Consider the following 20,078-nt stretch of genomic DNA (forward strand, 5'->3'; position numbering starts at 1 on the left):
CACACTATAGTTTAAGATTTCAGTAAAGGTAAGGGACCCCTGGACGGTTAAGTCCAGTCAAAGACAACTATGGGATTGTGGTGCTCATCTCGCTTTCAGGCAAAGGGAGCCGGTGTTTGTCCACAGACAGCTTTCTGGGTCATGTGGCCAGCATGACTAAACCACTTCTGGAGCAACAGAACACCATGACGGAAACCAGAGTGTTTCAAACATACATTCAAATTGTGATTTGTAGCTGTTTTCGTTTTCTGTCTGTTGGCACACCGAGTCTGGGTGCCCTGACCCCTGATGGTGTAGCAATGTCTGTAACTTTGTTTTGTCAATTATGATGCCTCACTAGGCCATATATAAGTTTCTTAACCTTTCTCCATGTTTGAACAGCATGCTAAAACATAGTTTAGTGTAATGTGAAAGAGCTAGGGTGAGTCTTGGTTCATGTGTCCCTCTCAGACAATCAGAAGGAGAACTTCAGAAGTTTTTACTTAACCATGATTTGTCATATGTAATCTGGACCAACAAACCTTCATTTATGTAAACTTTTGTTTGTTTAAAACGAGCCAACTTTAACCATAGTTCAACATAATCCACAGTTTACAGCTTGGCTGAAACTCTAAATTGTGACTAATAAGAAAGAGAAGTAAAGCTTTTGAATTCCTCATGGCAGCCCTGAAACGAGAAGGGGAAGCATAAATAACAAAAGAAGTGTGGTTTAGGCGGTGGAAGTCTTTTAAGATATTTTAATTAAATTTTTCCTTTTTTTCCCTTTCCTTTTCTTTTTTCATTTTTTCTTATCTTTTATCCTTTTTCACAGTATATGTTTGGCAAATATGTAAATAATTGTGTTTTTGCAGATATATCTGGAAATTTGATTGTGTTATTCAATAAAGTTGTATTTTAAAAACAATTTAAAAGAGAGAGAGAAGGGGAAGCATATAAGCCCACACCTCAACCAGGTTCATTGACAACATGCTTAAACCAGGGGTAGGAGACATTTTTCAGCCTGAGAACCACATTTTGTAATGGACAACCTTCCAGAGTAGTTTGCCAGTATGGGTGGGGGCCATAGGCAAAATGTGAGTAAGGTAATGATGTGATGCTTTGTATGGTACGCTGCATTCATGCCACACAAGTCAGCTGTTTCTACACACACACACCTGCATCCTGGTAAGCAAGAGGCATTAATGAAGGTCAAGGATACATTCCAGCTATGCAAAACACCCATGAAGGGTGTGAAATGGGGTCAGGTAGGGGTATGGCCTGGGGTGAGTCCTGGGGTCATTTGGCCCCAATTCCAGAGGTTTCCTACTTCTGCAGTAAACCTTTGTTTAGCATAATATCCAGACATAACCATTGTTTGGTGTGATTAGGATTATATTTGTTTAAAAAGCTGAACAAGGGTTTGGAAGAAGTAAATGCTGCCATATTATGAAACCAGAATGGGATAATTTTTGTTAGTGCTGAAGGACTTTCGTGCCTAGAGATTGTGACTGCAGACTGTTGTGATAAACAAGCACAGCTCTGTTATTCTGTGGACTGAACACCATTGCCTCAAATTCTGTTTATTTTAAATGGAGAAAAAGCAAGAATCAAATCAGGCCAATAGCTTTGGTTTCAAACTATATATACTTATGCAAGTATATGGGCACTGCATTCATTAATATTTATAAAGGGCCTATATCTGTTATACTAATGACAAGTTAGGAAGCAAATAAAACTATAAAACAACAATGAACAGTAGCATTAATATAATAATTAATATTTAAACTCAGCCCTTCTGCAGCGGAAGTGCAGATGAGATCACAAAGGCTGGCTACAGTCAGCAAAACCATTTCATTCAGTTTCAGCTGAACATTAATAATTGTTTCTTTCTGTGGAAAACTATGGCTTAAAGTTACCAAACAGAGGATAATATCAAAATGTATAAACCCACTGAAATCCATACTAACTTAGGAAAACAGTTAAATAATAGAATTACAGCATTTCAACAATTTAACAAAATATCAGCATAACACCGTTGAAATGAATACTTTTGGATTTGTTAAACATAAAACCAGATAAGTTAACAAACTGCAGATAAATGAGGAGGGCTGGTCTGTTTGCTTTTATGAAGTTTAGGGAGTGTTTTCTGACCTGTTTTGGCCTGTTGGTGCAAGAAGGATTCTGTGGCTGGTCTCTGCAGTTCCCTCCCTATCCAGAGTTAAGTGATAGTGCACAGGCTAAATTCCTTAAGCTTCTAGTCCCAGACTCACTGTACGCTTAAATGAATTTCCTAAAGAATACTGAGCCTAGCTTTATAGATCAGTACTTGGAGTCTACCTGTAAGCAAATGAGCAACCAGTGCAGTTGACTGAGCACATGCACTCCCTATATTCATTCCTTGGCAAAAGATGAGCAGCAGAATTCTGAGTTGGCTGAATTTGCAAGGAAGGAAGTCTTTATAATAGCCCATGTTCACAATACTGTATGCCAGTGACAGGGAGCCTTCATAGAATCAGAATGGTAGAGTTCGAAGGGACCCCAGTGCAGGAATCTCAACAAAAGCATCTATGACAGATTCAACCTCTGCTTAAAAACTGATCTTACTGTCAGAAAGTTCTTCCTGGTGGAGGCAGCAGCACCGCCGCTGCCAGGCCCACACGCCTCTTTCCCAGCTTGGGCTGGCAGCAGCTTCGCCGTGCAGAACTGCTCTGCATGCCACAGCCAGCCCAAGCTGGGGGAAAAGACACACAGGCCTGGCAGCGATGCTGGTGACCGGTTGGCAGCGGAGGCAGGACCACAGCTCCTACCTGATCTTCGCTCCAGACCTCGCAGTCGCTGCAGCACTTCTGCTTCCACGGCACTGCACCCTCCCGAGCATGCACACGCCCCCCCCAATCAATCAATCAAACAAACCAATAAAAAAAAAACCCAACCCAGATATTTCATATAAAATGTAAAAATCCACCCAAATGGGCATGTTGGCCCCCCAAAAAGAGGAAATGTTCGGGAACACCTGGGCATATGACAACCCTACTATAACTGGCTATTCATTATTTCTTTGCTTGATCTTTCTGCTCTTTGGAGTTTTAACCCAAATAATGTTCTGTTGGACGTTTTTCCGATTAGCATAGGAAAAGGAAAGCCTGGACATATCAGATTTGTTTGTTCTTTTCTTAAATAAGTACAAGGTCCGCTTATGGTTCTTTGTGCAGGATTTAACTTACCACCATTAAAGGAAGAATTGGACCTATGGTGTGTGTGTTTTTAGAAATAGAATTTAACCCAGTAAATTTTTAACTTCCTGCTAGTTTTGAAATAATACAGGTTCTGTAAACTCAGTCCTAAATATGTATGACCAGAAGCAAGGCCCTTAAATTCAGTGAAACTTCATTTCTGCTAAGAAATGTAGGAGTGCAGCTTTAGAAAGCCTTGGAATAAAATTGCTGTAGGAGGCCTAATGGCACCCTTTGCCCTGTCCTAGTTTCTCTGTAAACTGATTCTTCCTAGCATCTTGATAGTTATCACAAATGTGCTGACTAATAGTTGCAATTTGAGTCACAAGTGAGAAAGGTCATTTTGTTGGATGAATGTAGATCCTAGTATCCCAGCACTTATTCCCATGTTTGCTGACTTTTGCAGCTGCACAGTTATTTGCAGTGTTAGTGGAGCTGTGGGCATGAAAAACTCACTTAGTTATGTTTAACTTGTGTTTTGAAATGTTTTTGTGTTTAATTTGCCCTGAAGCTATTACACAGAACTGATTTCTTTATAAGAAATATAGCTTTTTTGTTCATTTTTCTTGATTCATAGCAGTTCAGTGTTATCCCAAAGAAATTATGCAAAAAAATTATATAATATAAAAACTAGATGGGATAAGCAAATTGTGTGTATGTTTACTTACACACGCACACGCACACACATACACACACGATAATTCTGTCCAAACATTTCACTTCAGTTATTCTTGGAATAATATATTCTAGGCATATAACTGGATTTTGTTTGTTTTGATCTAGGGTTGTTTTGGGTTGATATCAAGCAGTAGTTTAACTCAGTGTACACATATTGAAATAATGAGCAATTAAGCATAGGCTTGTTTATGGTCCAGAACATAGTTAAGCCTTACAAAGTATCCTTACTCCTGTAATAATTTGTGCTTTTCATGTTCTTGTGGTTGCTGTCCAAGGTAGAGCGTGTGCTTAGAGAGTCTTCATATTTTCTTCTCCAAGTTGTTACCCAATAACTAGGATAAATTGGAAAGTGCCATCAGAACTGTGATGGAGTCAATGTTTTTATCTGCTTATTTCCAGTCTAGTTTTGCAGATTTTAAAATGTGTGTGTGCATGCTTGTGCACACACATCCTTGGGCTTGTTGTTGCAGGCATCGTATAAGAGCAGGTGGGTATCTGTAAAAGGTAAAGGTGAGCTAAAGGACCCCAGGATGGTTAAGTCCTGTCAAAGGCGACTATGGGGTTGCAGCGCTCATCTCGCTTTCAGGCTGAGGGAGCTGGCTTTTGTCCACAGACAGCTTTCTGGGTCATGTGGTCAGCATCACTAAACCGCTTCTGGCACAACAGAACTCCGTGACAGAAACCAAAGCGCATGGAAACGCCGTTTACCTTCCTACCACATTGGTACCTATTTATCTACTTGCACTGGCATGCTTTCAAACTGCTAGGTTGGCAGGAGGGTAGCTGTAGAAATTCCTACACTCACCAGGAAGAGGAGGTAAGAAGCAATGGTAGCAGCAGGACAGCAACAAACACGAAAAAGAGTTTTCCCCCTTTGTTCTGTGCTACCACAGTTTCTTGACTTCCTTTTCCTGGCCAGGTAGAAGGGCCTTTCTATGAAAGCCTGCATAGAATACTAAGGGGAGAAATCATATAGTTAAAATAAAACATTCTATAGCTGTTACAACCCACTTCATCAAATCTAAGCAAATGAGGAGTTTTGAGTTCCTCTGAATAGCCATGGTTAAATACAGTTATTCTTCAGTGTCCTTCTTTTGATTTACTATCTTATTCATTAGCTGTTCTACCTTGTTAATTTCATTCTTTATTCAATAACTTATGATAAAGTGAGATCATTCCACATAGCTGATGTCTTTCTTGCCTCTAGTGTACCAGAGTATTGGTTGTCATGGTTATTATCTATAGGTTCTGTCCTTACATTCACTCAGTGTGCCAAGATACTGGTTCCAAACATTTTTTCTTTACTGAAAAGGGGTTAGCTAAAGTTCACACACTTATGCTAGTTAAAAAATTGATTTAGACCAAAAAAGGACAATTTTCTCCTTCATTACCACATAAGTCAGTTTTACGCAGAATGCTTTATGTTCAGCCCCAACAAGTGCTGACTGTGCGTGTATTGGACAAGCCAGTCAAGCAAAAGTGGTGAGTCCCATCTTCAGGTCCTCCCCCAAGCCAGAGGATTTAGGGTTGTGTTGTTGATTTGTACTCTGGTCATGTGGTGCTGATTTTGAATGTCATTTCAAATCACAATAAAAATATATATCCATGATAAAGTGAGAGCTGTTGATGTATTTCAGCTTTGTCAGTACCAATATGGACTAGAGGGCCAGGGAAGGGTTGTTACTGACACCTCCTTCACTAGGGACCAGTTTGTATGTGAGCTGGGTTTGAGTGTTTGTATTTGCTGTAGGGCCAGAGAGACATATAAGAATTCTGTTTGTGTTCTAGTGACCCCACTGCCCATCAGTTTCCTTTCCTGGACAGGATGAGCTGATCTCAGACATTGTGTTGGAAACCCCCAGGTAATTTCACTGGGACAGTACTTACACCTGGGCCACCTTAGGGTGATCTGCTTGGAACTTCATGGCTGCTGTGACAATCATAGAGCTCTTTCAATGTTTCCTGCCCAACACATATTGTCGGACACACTCTTGACCTAGTATTTTTGACTGAGTAGCAGGTTTGATGTCTGAAATGGTAGGGGTTCTATAAACCCGTCATTACAACTAGACCAATTCCTCAGAAATTTGGATTGACACCGCCTCTGCAGAGGTGATGGACCATTAAGTTGGTCTGCCACCAGATATTTATGGAATATGATGGATTCCTGGATGTTTTGGGGTTTTCCTTTTGACATGGCTGCTGGTCTCACAATGGTATGGTGAGATGGAAAAGGCTGTTGATATCATCTCTCTCAAGCACCCTCCCCTACCTGGCTAACGTCGTGGTTTAATAGAGGACTGTGGGCGATAAAACAAACAGAATGGTAGCTACAACGCAGGTGATAACAGTCTCATAGCAACTACTACTGGAGACATGGAAGAGCATGTTATCAGGCAGCAAAACAATCTTCCCAGCCTTTTAATCCTTGAGCATTTGTCCAATAGAAGGGGTTTTTTTTAGTGCTGATGGAGCTATTGCATCTAGTTCCTGGGGATGATATGCTGGAACCTTTGAAGGCCTGCTGCAAAACGTTTGCTGGGCACTTTGAGCATAAAATTGCTCATATTTACTCTGACTTAGACACTGTCCTTGATGCAGTTGTAGAAGTGACCAGAGCACCATCTGGTCCAGTTTTATAGGATCTGTTTCCATTGTTGCAGGCTTAGGATATAGACAAGGTGTTTGGAGAAGGGTGCCTATCTTGGTTTCTTGTTTCGAGCCAAAGAGGATTGCCTAGGTGGGCCCACAAGGTTACAAATATTTCAGTGAGAGAGGTGCTGTGATGAAGCCTGAAGTGCAACAGGGTAGAAGATACTGAAGATGCCTAGGCAAGGCAGAAAGCCAAACTCTTAATACTACACCAGATCTGGTCAACTCAGTGGCATTACCGTATTTTTCGCCCTATAGGACGCACTTTTTCCCCTCCAAAAATGAAGGGGAAATCTGGGTGCGTCCTATGGGGCGAATGCAGGCTTTCGCTGAAGCTTGGAGAGCGAGAGGGGTCTGTGCCCACTGACCCCTCTCTCTCTACAGGCTTCAGGAACACATCCACAGCCTAGGCAGCCCTGCGGGAGGTCCCGCAGGGATGTCTAGGCTGCGGATAGCAGCCTGCTTCCCAGAGCGTCGGGCGCCCCGAAAGCAGAGCGCCCGGCGCTTCGGGAACACATCCGCAGCCTAGGCAGCCCTGCGGGAGTTCCCCGCAGGGCTCCCCACGCTGCGGATAGCAGCCTGCCGCCCGGCGCGAAGGGTGCCCTGAAGTAGAGCGCCCCTCGCGCCGGACAGACATCCGCAGCGTGGGGAGCCCTGCAGGAGTTCCCCGCAGGGCTCCCCATGCTGCGGATAGCAGCCTGCCGCCCGGCGGGCAGGGCGCCCTGAAGCAGAGCGCCCCTCGCGCCGGGCAGACATCGGCCAGCCCCACAAGCTCAGGGGACAGCAGGGAGGCGCAGCGCCGCCATCCCACTGTTCCTCGACCTGGTTCGGTTTCCCCGACCAGCTTTTTGGGGGGAAATAAAGGGGAAAATTTTTTCCTTTATTTCCCCCCCAAAAAACTAGGTGCGTCCTATGGGACGGAGCATCCTATGGGACGAAAAATATGGTATATTGCTTGCCATTTCAGGTCTGATGCTTGCACACCAAGGTTCGTTTGCTGTGCTTAAAGAGGGGTTTTCAGCCTGAGTACAGTGCCAGATAGGTCACCATGAGGTTTCTGGTTGAAGCCTTGACAAAAATTTTGATTTAGCTTTCCATATATATTGCATCATAATATATATTATTCTGCAGATTTGTGGATCTGTATGGTTCTGAAATTATTTGATATATAGTAGAGGCAGAGTCTTTGCTAAAGTCTCACAACCTACTTTAAAGCCGTATTCATGGTGGTCAGCTTTAGTAAGAATTACTTCATAATAACAACAGGCTGTCAAATAAGGGATGTGATGCGTTGCTGTAGATTTTTCCAGTAACTTTGCCTTGCTGTGGAAAATGTTCAAATGGAAACTCCTAGTATTTATTATCTCTTACTGGCCATATATTATCTCTTATTGGCCAAGAAACAGTAACTTCTTAAGCATTTTAACCTTTACCCTCAATCTACCCAGACCTCAGTTTCTTAAGTATTCACTTTTCCCTATTCAGTGTGTGGCATTAAGGAAATTTTTTTCCCCATCACAGTATTATTAGTATGTTGTGCTGATACAATTGTAAACTCCATTATACTGTGAAATCCTTTGGTGCCTGTCAGCTTTGTGTCATGTGGTTTTATCATTCCTTGCAGCTGACACAGCCTTAATTTGACACTCTTAATAATAATAATAATAATAATAATAATAATAAATTTTTATTTATACCCCGCCCTCCCCAGCCAAGGCCGGGCTCAGAGCGGCTTACAAGCAATAATAAAAACAAGATGAATGATTACAACTTAAAAACAAAAATAAAATACATCATTAAAATAATGGAACATTAAAATATTAAAATGTAGCCTCATTGCAGGAGGAGAAGGAAAAGAAAAAAGAAAGAGAGGGAGGGAGGGAATCAAATTGGCTCCAAGCCAAAGGTCAGGCGGAACAACTCTGTCTTACAGGCCCTGCGGAAAGAAATCAGATCCTGCAGGGCCCTGGTCTCATGAGGCAGAGCGTTCCACCAGGCTGGAGCCAGAGTTGAAAAGGCCCTGGCTCTGGTTAAAGCCAATCTAACTTCCTTAGGGCCTGGGACCACAAGGGTGTTGTTATTTATGGACCTTGAGGCTCTCCGTGGGGCATACCAGGAGAGGCGGTCCCGTAGGTACGAGGGTCCTAGGCCGTGAAGGGCTTTAAAGGTCAAAAGCAGCACCTTAAATCTGACCCTGTACTCCACCGGGAGCCAGTGCAGCTTGAAAAGCACTGGGTGAATATGCTCCCATGGCAGAGACCCCGTGAGGAGCCTTGCTGCAGCATTCTGCACCGCTGGAGTTTCTGGGACAGCTTCAAGGGCAGCCCCGCGTAGAGCGAATTACAGTAGTCAAGCCTGGAGATGACCGTCGCATGGATCACTGTGGCCAGGTCGGGGTGGGAAAGGTAAGGGACCAACTGCTTGATGCGGCAAAGGTGGAAAAATGTCGCCTTGGCTGTTGCTTTAACTTGCGCCTCCATGGAAAGGGAGGCGTCAAGGATTACACCCAAACTCTTAACGGAAGGCAATGGCACTAATTGGGCCCCCGCAAGAGAAGGGAGTTGGAAAACTTTAATAAGTGTTACTTTAAGGAAACTAATATATACACAATGTGAGACATCTTACAGGCTATATATGGATGTCTGTTACAACCTTGCCATGAGCAAGCTGCATTCTTTTCAGAAGAACCTCTGGGCCATGTTTCAGCTAAAGCATTCCTACAGATAAATTATAAAACCAGTATACTTCTCAAGTATTCCTTTTGTCAGGGACATCCCTGATTTGATCCTTATGTCTCTGCCTCTCATTATTCTTGGAGCAGACAGTTGAACAGCTGTAGACTTTAATATTGAAAAAGACACTGGCTTTGTAGAATGTATTGCTTCATTTTGTTCTTGATGGAAAATCTGATTCCACACTTTGGAGAAATTTTCCTCCTTCATTGTGGCAGAAATACTAATAATAGTATATGGGCAAATTTAAAGGTATTTGATAATAAATATTCTATTTAAATTAGATAACAATTAAAATAATTTGGTCATCTTTAATTCAGTTAACAAGTTGTACATATGCAATATTGCCTTTAAAAATAGTAGAAAAATCACAGGCTATAGTGATGAAGAATACAGAACAATAGGTTGACATGGTGCTTCTCAATTTACAGTTATAACATACTTGATTACAGAGGTGTACCACTTCTGCTTTTATGAGAAAAGGCATAAGTAACACCCCTATTCAAACTTCACATCATGAGGAACAGTTTTTACATATCTTATGCTGCCTTTGACCACACAATTAAAAATGAATTAATTCCTATTTAGTTCTAGTAGGTGGAGGACACAGTCAGAATCCCAGGCCATGTAGGACATGTATTCTTGACATAAGAATACAGGAACTTTGCACTGCTGCTGTCAAAACTCAAGACTACCTTTTTCTTTTTTATAATATAAAATATTTACAATGAGGAGGTGGTCCTCTAATGCCAATGTTCTTCAACCCTGGGTCCCCAAGCAATGTTGGACCACAACTCATGTCATCTCTGACCACTGGCTAAACTGTGTGGGGATGAGAGCAGTTGTAATCCAACAACATCTGGAGACCCTACATCTGGAGAACATTGGTCTAACCCTAGAAATGTTCCCATTTGTTTTGTATCTGTCGAAAGACAATTAGGCCTTCTTCTGTCTTCCATATTCAAACCAAGCAACCTTATTGACTTCTGCCTCGTGACTCTAATTAAAACATTTAGAAGTACGTATCATAATTTACCTCATCTGTGAATGCTCTGGGTGATTTAGGCATCATAAGACAGAAATATTGTTTACTCCAGTAAGTCTCAGCAGCATGTTGATAATACATGGCTCGATTTCTTTAAAATAATAAAATAGGATTTGCTTTCCCCATAAGCACTTTGCTCTTGTTACAGCAGTCCTAATTTGCCTGCTGATCAGTCAGAACTGCCTGATGGTTGAGGTTCTGGGGTTCTGTTGTTGCTTTCTCATCTGATCATCTGTGAATCTGGCAGGCTGGATTGTTATGCCGTGCCTTCCTAACGTACGTCACAGGGCTCGGGTTTTTTGCTCAGGGATTAGTCAGGCTGCTTTTGGAAACGCCCTCAGCTGTACCTTGTGCTGCTATATTAGTGTTTACTTAGCTGGAAGAATTTTCTTTTGGCTGCTGCAGCTGCCTCGGCAAGCTCCTCCGGTAAGTTGTAAACAGAGCTTTGGCTTTTGAGCCAGTATTGCCAGCTTTGTGCAGGTTTATCTTATTTTAATAGTTTGCTGCAAATTCTAAACATCATGCAATTCAATCCTGTCCATGTTTACTGAGAAGTAAGTGTGTTTAGCAGGGCTTACTCCCTGGTATATATGCATAAAATTGTCATTTTAGATTGTAATCCTCTGCATGCTTACCTTGAAGTAATCTCCATTGTACACAGTGCAACTTGCTTCTCAGTAAACATGCTCAGGATTGCTCTGTCAGCATTTTTAACTATGAATAGAACAAATGCATGGATTTGTGGGTTGACCTAGACTGTAGAAATCTGTTTATAGATCAGAATGTATATGAATAAATCTGGAATTACCGAGATTAATCTCTGTGTATACTTTGTTTATACACACAATACTGACCGTTGAATAATGTGGCAGACCATTTCTTAAGCGGTTTGCTTGGTTTTTGTTGGCAGCCTGTATGCAAGCCCTGCATCTCTGGAGTCTGCTTGTCACCTGTGCTGTTGCAGTAGGAAAGCATCAAGAACAGAAGAAGCAAGAGTGCCCTAAACTCAGCACACAGGTACTCCCCCTTAAAAAAAAAAGGAAAACTCCTGACAACTCTGTTGTCCAAAAGTAACCACAGTCCAGACTTCAACACTTATTTTTCATTTTGTAAGTGTTGCAGATCCAAAGTTCAAAATGACTTCAAGTCTAGAGAGTTTTCTAGCATCAAAAAATGTTCTGAGTAAGACTCTTAACTGTAGCAAAACGACTTAGCAAGCATCCTTTACTGACATTATTTTTTATGTGTTGCTTCATCTATATACATCAAGACCTTCTAGATTTATTAAGCTTAGTTTGCATGCAACCACTTTGTTATTCTTGGGTCTGAAGTGCATTTCCATCCATTGCATCATGCTATCAGTTGAAAAGAATTTAGTAGTAGCAAAATGTGTGTCACTGTTATCAGTAACATGCAGGCTGCAGAAGTTAATAACTTATTTGTGTATGTTTTAGTTCAAGAATGAGATAAATGTTTCTTAAACAGCTAAAGCTCTGTGCTTTTAATGTGCTGTAGTAATTGTCATTAAAAGTTTTGTCTACTAAACCTGGGAGAGAGCTGATAGTTCTTTCTCATTTAACTGACTCTTACCATCACATCAAAAAACTTTAATTTCTTACCTTAATAAGTTATTTTTCTTAAGTAGACAACACAAATAGTAACATACATCCCTATACCCCTATAACTCCCATAATCTGCAACCATTTTAGCCAGTGGTCCAGGTCGATGTGTATTGTAGAGTCTGACAACATCTGCATACTCAGGGTTGAAGAATACAGTGTCTGGATTACAAAGCTGTTCAAAGCTTGGAATACTGGCTATTTTTTATTTTATTTTTTTGAAACTTAGTCTGATCCCAAACATTTATATTTGAAACTAAGACCCATCCCATTTTTTTCTAAGGTTACTGTCTTGTAACCTGATCCTATTCCCAGCCAGGGCATCATGTGGCAGATGAGTGATCAGAAACTATCCAGCTCTATCACACTTTCTATTATAAGCAAGGGGAGAATGCATTGCTGCCTTTAGCTGCAAAATTCTCACTTTGGTTGCTGAGGTCCACTGTCCCCTACACTACAGAGGGCCTGCAGCAGTTCTGCCCTGAGGAACTCATTGCTTATAGGGTACTCCCCTCCTCTTATTATGTACCACTAAAGGTAGTAAGAAAAGCTCCCAGCAGTCTATATAGCAGGGGACACAATCCAGTCCCATTCTTTGCAACACAAAGGCAGCACAGAACTCCAAAATTACAGCACAAATTTTTGAAAGTGCATAGATCTTAATTTGTTGCCATATTTATATTAACCATGCCTCACGCCATAAATGCAACTAATGGCTACTTTTCATAATTAAGCCTTACCGCATTTCCTAAGCTGTATGTAGTTTGTATGTAGGATGTTTTAATTTGTATCTTTTAGAAGGAAAAAGGCAATAAAGCTCTTCCTGATAAGAAGTTCTACCAAAACTGAAATAGTTAATGTAGAATAGAAATTAAATTAGCTTGTTTTTTCAGAAGGTTGTAAAGTAGCTCTTTACTTTAAATAAACACTGATAAACATTTGGCAATGCTGTGGGAACTTTATATACCAGTAGAGTAGGCTTACATGGCTATCTGTTTATAAATACACTGATCTGTTGTTTGCCGTTCTTAGGAGTCTTGTTTCAAGGTGTTTCCAAAACAGTGTAATGAATAACTGTAGCTGACAATATTTTAAACTTAGATAATTGTACTTAATATTATATTTGCAACTACTGTTCTTCAACATGCATAGTATTTTATGGGTATACAATTTTAGCACCATGTAATTCGCACTGAAAGACATGGCCCCACTGTCACTCTTGGAACAGATGGACAAATCCGTTCCATCAGATAGCAGGTTCTTCTATCAGCAGACAGGTATGAATGTTTGCTTTGTTGAAAGAGATATCTAAGCTAAGTATCTGAAATATTTCTGAATGAGAAGTTCGTCTTAAACATTAAATCACATAATTCAGAAAGTATTATCTGTTCACAGTCTTATCAGCAAAACATACTGTGCTGTTCTAATACACACTTACTTGGGATGAGCATAGGATTGCTTTTTTAATCAGTTAAGGGCAGTTTTAGGAAAATAAAATTCTTTAATATTGGGATGCACAGAGATCAGTGATATGAAGACATAAGCAACTTACGGTCCAGATAACCTTATTCTTACTAGTCTTTCTGGGCCCTGCTATCTGCAATCTTTAACTAGCGGTTCCATGCGTCCTGTATAACTGTAGTTAACCAGAGGGCTGCAAGTACCTCAAGTAATTATTAACAAAGTAGAGCTTTGTTTATGACAGCATTCTTGTGGTACTACTAAATTTTATGTTAGAGCTTTGTGGCAGACCATATTGGCTTAATGTTGCACTGAAAGAAACCTTAAATTTGCTTAGGCTTCTTCATAGTTGACATGTCTGGGGATTGATTGAGTATAAAGAACTTTTCTACTTTCAGCGGACCATAAGTATATATGAGTGCCTAATAAATTACTTAGTAATTTTCCCCAGAGTTTGTTCACCTAAGTATGCTCTATATTTTCAGAAATATAGAAAAATGTAGTGGAAGCAATGAAATAGGGCAGAAGCTTAGTTCATTAAAATTGCAGGTTAAAACCATAAGGTCCATCTTCTGCATTTTCTTTTAAAACTAATTTCTCCCACCGAAAGATCAAGTACTTTTGATCCTAAAGCTTGCATTGGGACTTAAAGTGTTATTTCTCTTTTGTACTTACAACTCAGCTATACAGCTGCAAATAAAGCATTTTAAGTGTGTTGTAAAGTGCATTATACAAATGTGACACTAGATGGCGATGGTGAGCTAATGGCAAATTCAGTATATTTTTTTCAAAACGTTTTTAACAAAAGCATTTTCACCATGTTTTTATATGTGTGTAAATTCCACCTTAGCTTCCCAAGCCTTCCAGTTATTTTTTTTTTTATACCATGTTTGTGCAGCTTCTTATATCAGTACTACCTTCCTTAGGTGATTTTCATAATGCAATATTCATAAATAAACTAGTCTTTATGGATTATTTTTCTGGCAAACAATTTTATTTTTCCTTAATAAACAAAAAATAGAAAATAACTAAGTAAATTTGCATGATGTTTACATGAAGCACCATCCCACAGTTAACACTGTATCCGTGTCATCATTTTTTTAAATTAGGATTAATAAAATATTGATATATGCATATTCCCGTTTGGGTTCCCACTTGTATATGCTATTAAGGTTAAAAAAATAATAGGGATTGTTTTCTCTGTTACTGAGCAATAGCTTATCAACCAGATAAGTAGATTTTAGCTTATTGTGACAAAACAGACAAAACACAACTCACTTGTGACCCTCCTAAAGGATTTTCAACAAATACAGATTCCGTCCCCTTCAAGATTTAAATACCACTTGATTGTAATAAAGCCTCAAAGCAATAAAACAATAACATTATCAGCCAAAGCAGTTAGAGCAAGTATTTAGAACATTAAAAAAATGAAAACAGCTAAAATCAGATTAAAATGCATGATAGCTTCCACATGCCTGGCTAGCCTTGGCTAAACAAAAATGTTTTCAGCAGACACCGAAGAAGTGCAGTGAAGGCACCCAATGTCAACTATAGAGGGGCAAAGTTTTGTGCCCAGTAGCTTCTGTGTCGGATTTTACTTCTGTATGTAGCAAGAATGGCATTCCTCAACCAAGATACCTTCATAGCTATGTCAGCAACACACATACTGTCATAAGTATACACATATTTAAAACTGAGTCATTAAGCAAATGGATTCCATTCTTTGAGAGACAGGAAGCTTGTCATCCTTCCTGAAAGGATGTTGCCATGATGTGATTGTACTGTTCCAGCTCTTATCTCTTAGTAGTAGTTCTTCCCTAGCTATGTTGATTACATTGGTGATAGGACAAGGGAATGTTTGGTTGCTTTGTCCACTGAAAATAATGTGGTTTGATCAAAACATATCCCCCAGGTGAGTTGCTGCTTTGGGGGTGATCTGCAAAGCCTACTTGCTTCTTCTGGTCTTTCCCATGTTATGCACAAGAGTCCTGCCTATAAGCTTTAGGCTTTGAGTTACGCAAATCATTACCGTCTGCAGTCTGCACTACCTATGTTGACTCTGTGACTTCTTCCAAATGTGCTACCTGGTCTGTCAGGGACTCTATAGATCACTGCGGAGTCGAAAGTAAAGAGTTTGTGAATAAATGTAAAGATGTTTTGATAAAGATTTGTATGAATGTTGACTAAGCGCACCCATCATTTTCCCTTTCTAAAGACATGGTATTGTATTTTATCCTATAAGCCTGAAATCCACAGAACTTGTGAAATGCTCTATTTGATAAAATTAATATCTACCTCTTGTTCACGTTTTCTAGATGCCAGAATTTCAGAAGAAAACGGTCCATATCAGGGACCCAGAAAGGGTGGAAGAAATTATCTGTGGTCTCATCAAAGGAGGAGCTACGAAACTTCAGGTCAAGACTAAAACACATTTGTAGAAATTAACCATCATTCAACTATTGTTTAACAAAGTCAAAATCTCTCTCTCTCTCTCTATATATATATATACACACACAGAGAGACATTTACTAAATCCATATAGTTGTGGAATTTGTTTAAATATTCTTAGTAAAATGCTCATCACAACTCAGGTGTATAATTGCATCATTTTTAGTAATGACTTTTTGATTAATAATGTTGATGCACTGATATTGGCTACATTTGCTTGCATTATAGGGGTGATCCTAGACTTGTACGCTCCCCCCTCCACCCCTTTTAATAATAGTAATAGTAGATTTATACCCTGCCCATCTGACTGGGTTTCCCCAGCCACTCTGGGCAGCTCCCAACCGAATATTAAAAACACAATACAGCATTAAACATTAAAAACTTCCCTAAACAGGGCTGTTTTCAGATGTCTTTTAAAAGTAAGATAGTTGCTTATTGCCTTGACATCTGCTGGGAGGCACCACTACTGAGAAGGCCCTCTGCCTTCTGCATGACCATGAGGAGGATAGAATATTTTGCCTCTAGTTTAGACTAACTGCAGCTTCGTATTACATCTGAACCCTAAATTGTGTTTAATCTAAAAAATGGTTTACTAAAACAATCCACCTTCGCAACTCATGATTTGAAGTTTGCTTGTTTTTGTAAACCATAGTTAAAACTAACCTCGGTTTGTCCTGGTGCTGATATTGTGCTAAGCTGTGATTAGTCAAACATGGCAGCAAAAAGTTCCAAATTCCTTCTTGCAACCTTTCCAGAGGAGCACGGGAACTCAAGGTTCACACACACTTTTCCTCATACTTCTACACTATGAGCCATTCAATGTATATTTTTTAAACTTTGTCCCTCGCTTAAATTCTAGGCATTTAACATTTGTGCTCGTGATTTATAATTTGTTTCATCTGCCTTTTACAGATAATTACAGACTTTGATATGACACTGAGTAGATTTTCCCACAATGGCAAAAGATGTCCAACATGTCATAGTAAGTACTATTTATTGTTTATGAGTAAGTACTATAAATAGTACTATAAGTACTATAGTAAGTACTATAAATAGTAAGTACTATTTATTGTTTATGAGATAGGCTGCAAACATCTATCTACTCACCTGGTAGAAAGCTCCATTGAACTCATTGAAATTTCTGAATAGGCCTCTTTAGAATTTATGGATTGTATCCAATGCTCTGTGTGCGGTGTTCCTCTTCCGAAATCTACTCCAGAGGGCTCCCCATCCCTCTGAAATAAATTTTGAAGACCCTCAGGGGGCTAGAGGGAAAACAGAGGAAGAGGAAGTCTATTGCAGGTAGGGAAGTTCATTGCAGCAGTGGAGCTGGAGCATTAAATATGGTCTGTTGTATATTTAAGTAGATATTAGAATTATAATACAAGGTGATAGTCAGTATTTGAGCCTAAGAAGTCCCCTCTCTCCCCTGCAGTAAAATTAGTAATGTTTCTCTTCCCTTGCAATTTATTACACCCCATTCACGACAACTCTGTGTATGCATATTATGCAAATATGGGGTGGAAGATCCTCCATTAATGAAATAAGTTGGACTTAATGATTTTCAAAAGGAGATGCTTTGATGTCTGTAGCTCTTTTTAACACACTGATTTTAATAATTGCTTTATAACTTCTAAAACAAATAGCATTGTTAGTTTTTTTTAACAGGTTAAAACTATTGCACTGATTTAGGGCAAGTTAGAATCTTGCACTGTTGTAATAACATTCTGTACATCTTTCAGACATCATTGACAACTGCAAACTTATAACAGAGGAATGTCGCAAAAAGGTAATCCTAAAAATTACTTATTTGCCCCTTGTTGTGGCCACTTACAGTACAACACTTGTAAAGGATTACTCCACTCAAGCTTAATATCAAATTATTTCACGAGTGTGCTCTGTTGGCCCCACTTTTTTCTCTTTTCTCAAAGTGTGTTACACTTATCTCCCAACTGAAAATAACATTTTCTGCATCTGATGGTGGACTTCAGTACACAACGGTTTATGCCACAGTGAATTCCAAATCCTTGGTATGTTGCACAGGATGCAGTGGTGGTTTTCTTCCACTCATCCCAAAGCAGTTCCACTGGTCATCACCCATGATGTGATCCTGCATCAGAACTCTGTTTTGCCTGCCAAAAGTACGGTGGGTGGAAGTACCACCGATGGAATAACTCAAGCTCTTTCTCGTTTGAGACTTTCGGCAGAAAAACACAATGAGAATCCCAAGATCCACTGGATTCCAAACTGGCCCTTGATGGCATTGGTTCCAATCAATATGCCAACTTGTATTTCTTATTGTTGCTTTGTTAATTGGTTTTTGAGCCATAAAGCAAAAGTCCTTAACTGAAATAGATTTTTAATGTGGAGGGTGAATATTTCCTGATCTTTTTACTGAATAGCTTTAGCACTAGGGCAGCAGCAGCAGCAATCCTCCATTGTGCAGAGCACCCAAAACCAGGAAATTATTCTTATACACATGTTAACAGGAAATATACAAGGATTAAAGCAGCAAATTTGTTTAGATTATTTGATCAAAGCACAAAAGTTGTCATCATGGAGTGCAACATATACAGAATGTTTGACCTTTTCTTTTTTCAGTTATACCAGTTGAAAGAAATGTATTATGCTATTGAAATTGATCCAAGTCTTACAATTGAAGAGAAGTATCCTTACATGGTTGAGTGGTGAGTTTTCTGTAATAGTTAATATTATAGCAAACTTTTACATCTTAATTGTTAGATTGACTTGATTACTGAAGCACATTTCCATATTTTACACTCAAAATTTAAAATGACTGTTGTTATAATGATATATTGATTTGCATTTTTTGCTGTCATGTTGTAACCTGCTTTGTGGGCATTTATGTGAAGAAAAAAGCATGGAAATTAAATAATAAAAATTAAATACTTCACACCTAGGACTTTAGGATGTTATGCTACAGATTTCACTTTATTACCTTAAAGATTGGGCTGGCACATTGTTTGTTTTGCTTTGGCTATTTTATCAAAATATCTGTAGTGCCTGTGGTTCTCAGAATTCCAAAAGTGCCCAGAAAAGTCAGCAACCCTAGCTTGAAACATTCCTTTTCCAGTAAGAGAGTGTGAATTTTTACCCTACTTGAACACGAATAACATGTTTTTGGTGTTTATTTTAGGTACAACAAATCACATGCTTTGCTTATTGAACAAGGATTACAAAAGCACAAACTTGCTGAAATTGTGAGGGAGTCTGATGTTATGCTGAAGTAAGTAAGAACCTAGTATTCCGTTTCTCTAGTTTTGTAAATGTGGCAGAATATTAGATTTTAGGAAGGGGTTTCGTCGTTGGGGATTACAGAAATGGAAAGCTGTCACATGCCCATATGTGCTCTCCAATTTAAAAAAACCAGATTGGATTAGCAGGCTAGTGTCTCCCCTTCCTTGCACTACTTAAGCAGAATGCTTGAGTTCCTCTCTTCTCTATCCATACATCCATTAGGTTGAAGTACAAGGATCTGACATGCAACCTTTACTTATCTTCATGCCCTCTAGCCTGAGGAATAGGAAAGTAGATGTTGCACAAGCTAGTTAATTTTTTTAAAATTCCCTATCTTGTCATTTTTACAGATAAGGTGCAGCAGGAATTCCTGCTACACCCTTGCTTTTTGAGAGGCAAACTGTTTTACGTTTGCAAAGCAGAATGACCTGAAGGACATGTTGCTCAAAAGAGAACAGATATTGGTTAAAGCATTTTTCTTAATATTTTTATTGATTTTAATGCAAAACATCATCTTCAATCAAATGTTTTAGATTTTGAAACCATAGATAAATAAACTTTCCATTAAAGAAAAAAATGCATCAGCATCTTGCTTATTTCATAGATATTTTAGGGGGAGGATATGTTAAATTTCTATTTTTGCAAGAATAGTAATAGTATCAGGCTTTAGTTCCCTTTCTAAAAAAACAAATCTGCTTTTACAGAGAAGGGTATGAGAATTTCTTTGATAAACTCCATGAACATAATATTCCCGTATTCATATTTTCTGCTGGAATTGGAGACATTTTAGAAGAAGTCATTCATCAAGCCGGTGTCTACCATCCCAACGTCAAAGTAGTTTCCAACTTCATGGATTTTGATGAGAATGTAGGTATAAACATATCAAATGCATACTGTACTACTAAGGAAGTAGCTTTCGACTCGAGCATAAAAAGGGCATTTCCTATATTAAAGCCAATCATTAGGTCTGGTG

The 20,078-nt window shown here is 39.3% G+C and overlaps 1 protein-coding gene across 6 annotated transcripts in view; it reads left to right on the forward strand.

Annotated features, from left to right (window-relative positions):
* Window positions 1–20,078, forward strand: part of NT5C3A (5'-nucleotidase, cytosolic IIIA) — a 30,434-nt gene that overhangs the window by 5,584 nt on the left and 4,772 nt on the right. For 3 of the 6 annotated variants that reach the window (XM_083578138.1, XM_083578135.1, XM_083578140.1), the window contains exons 2-8: window positions 11,230–11,336; window positions 15,715–15,813; window positions 16,760–16,829; window positions 17,590–17,636; window positions 18,449–18,534; window positions 19,005–19,094; window positions 19,810–19,972. In XM_083578138.1, the coding sequence (XP_083434264.1) occupies window positions 11,235–11,336; window positions 15,715–15,813; window positions 16,760–16,829; window positions 17,590–17,636; window positions 18,449–18,534; window positions 19,005–19,094; window positions 19,810–19,972 (657 nt within the window). In that variant the 5' untranslated portion in view covers window positions 11,230–11,234. Of the gene's footprint in view, window positions 1–10,640; window positions 10,746–11,229; window positions 11,337–15,714; window positions 15,814–16,759; window positions 16,830–17,589; window positions 17,637–18,448; window positions 18,535–19,004; window positions 19,095–19,809; window positions 19,973–20,078 lie in introns of those variants that run through there. The other 3 variants (XM_083578137.1, XM_083578136.1, XM_083578139.1) reach the window with 2 other exon arrangements.

Source organism: Podarcis filfolensis (genome assembly GCF_964270895.1).
Source record: "Podarcis filfolensis genome assembly, chromosome: 12".
Taxonomy (NCBI): domain Eukaryota; kingdom Metazoa; phylum Chordata; class Lepidosauria; order Squamata; family Lacertidae; genus Podarcis; species Podarcis filfolensis.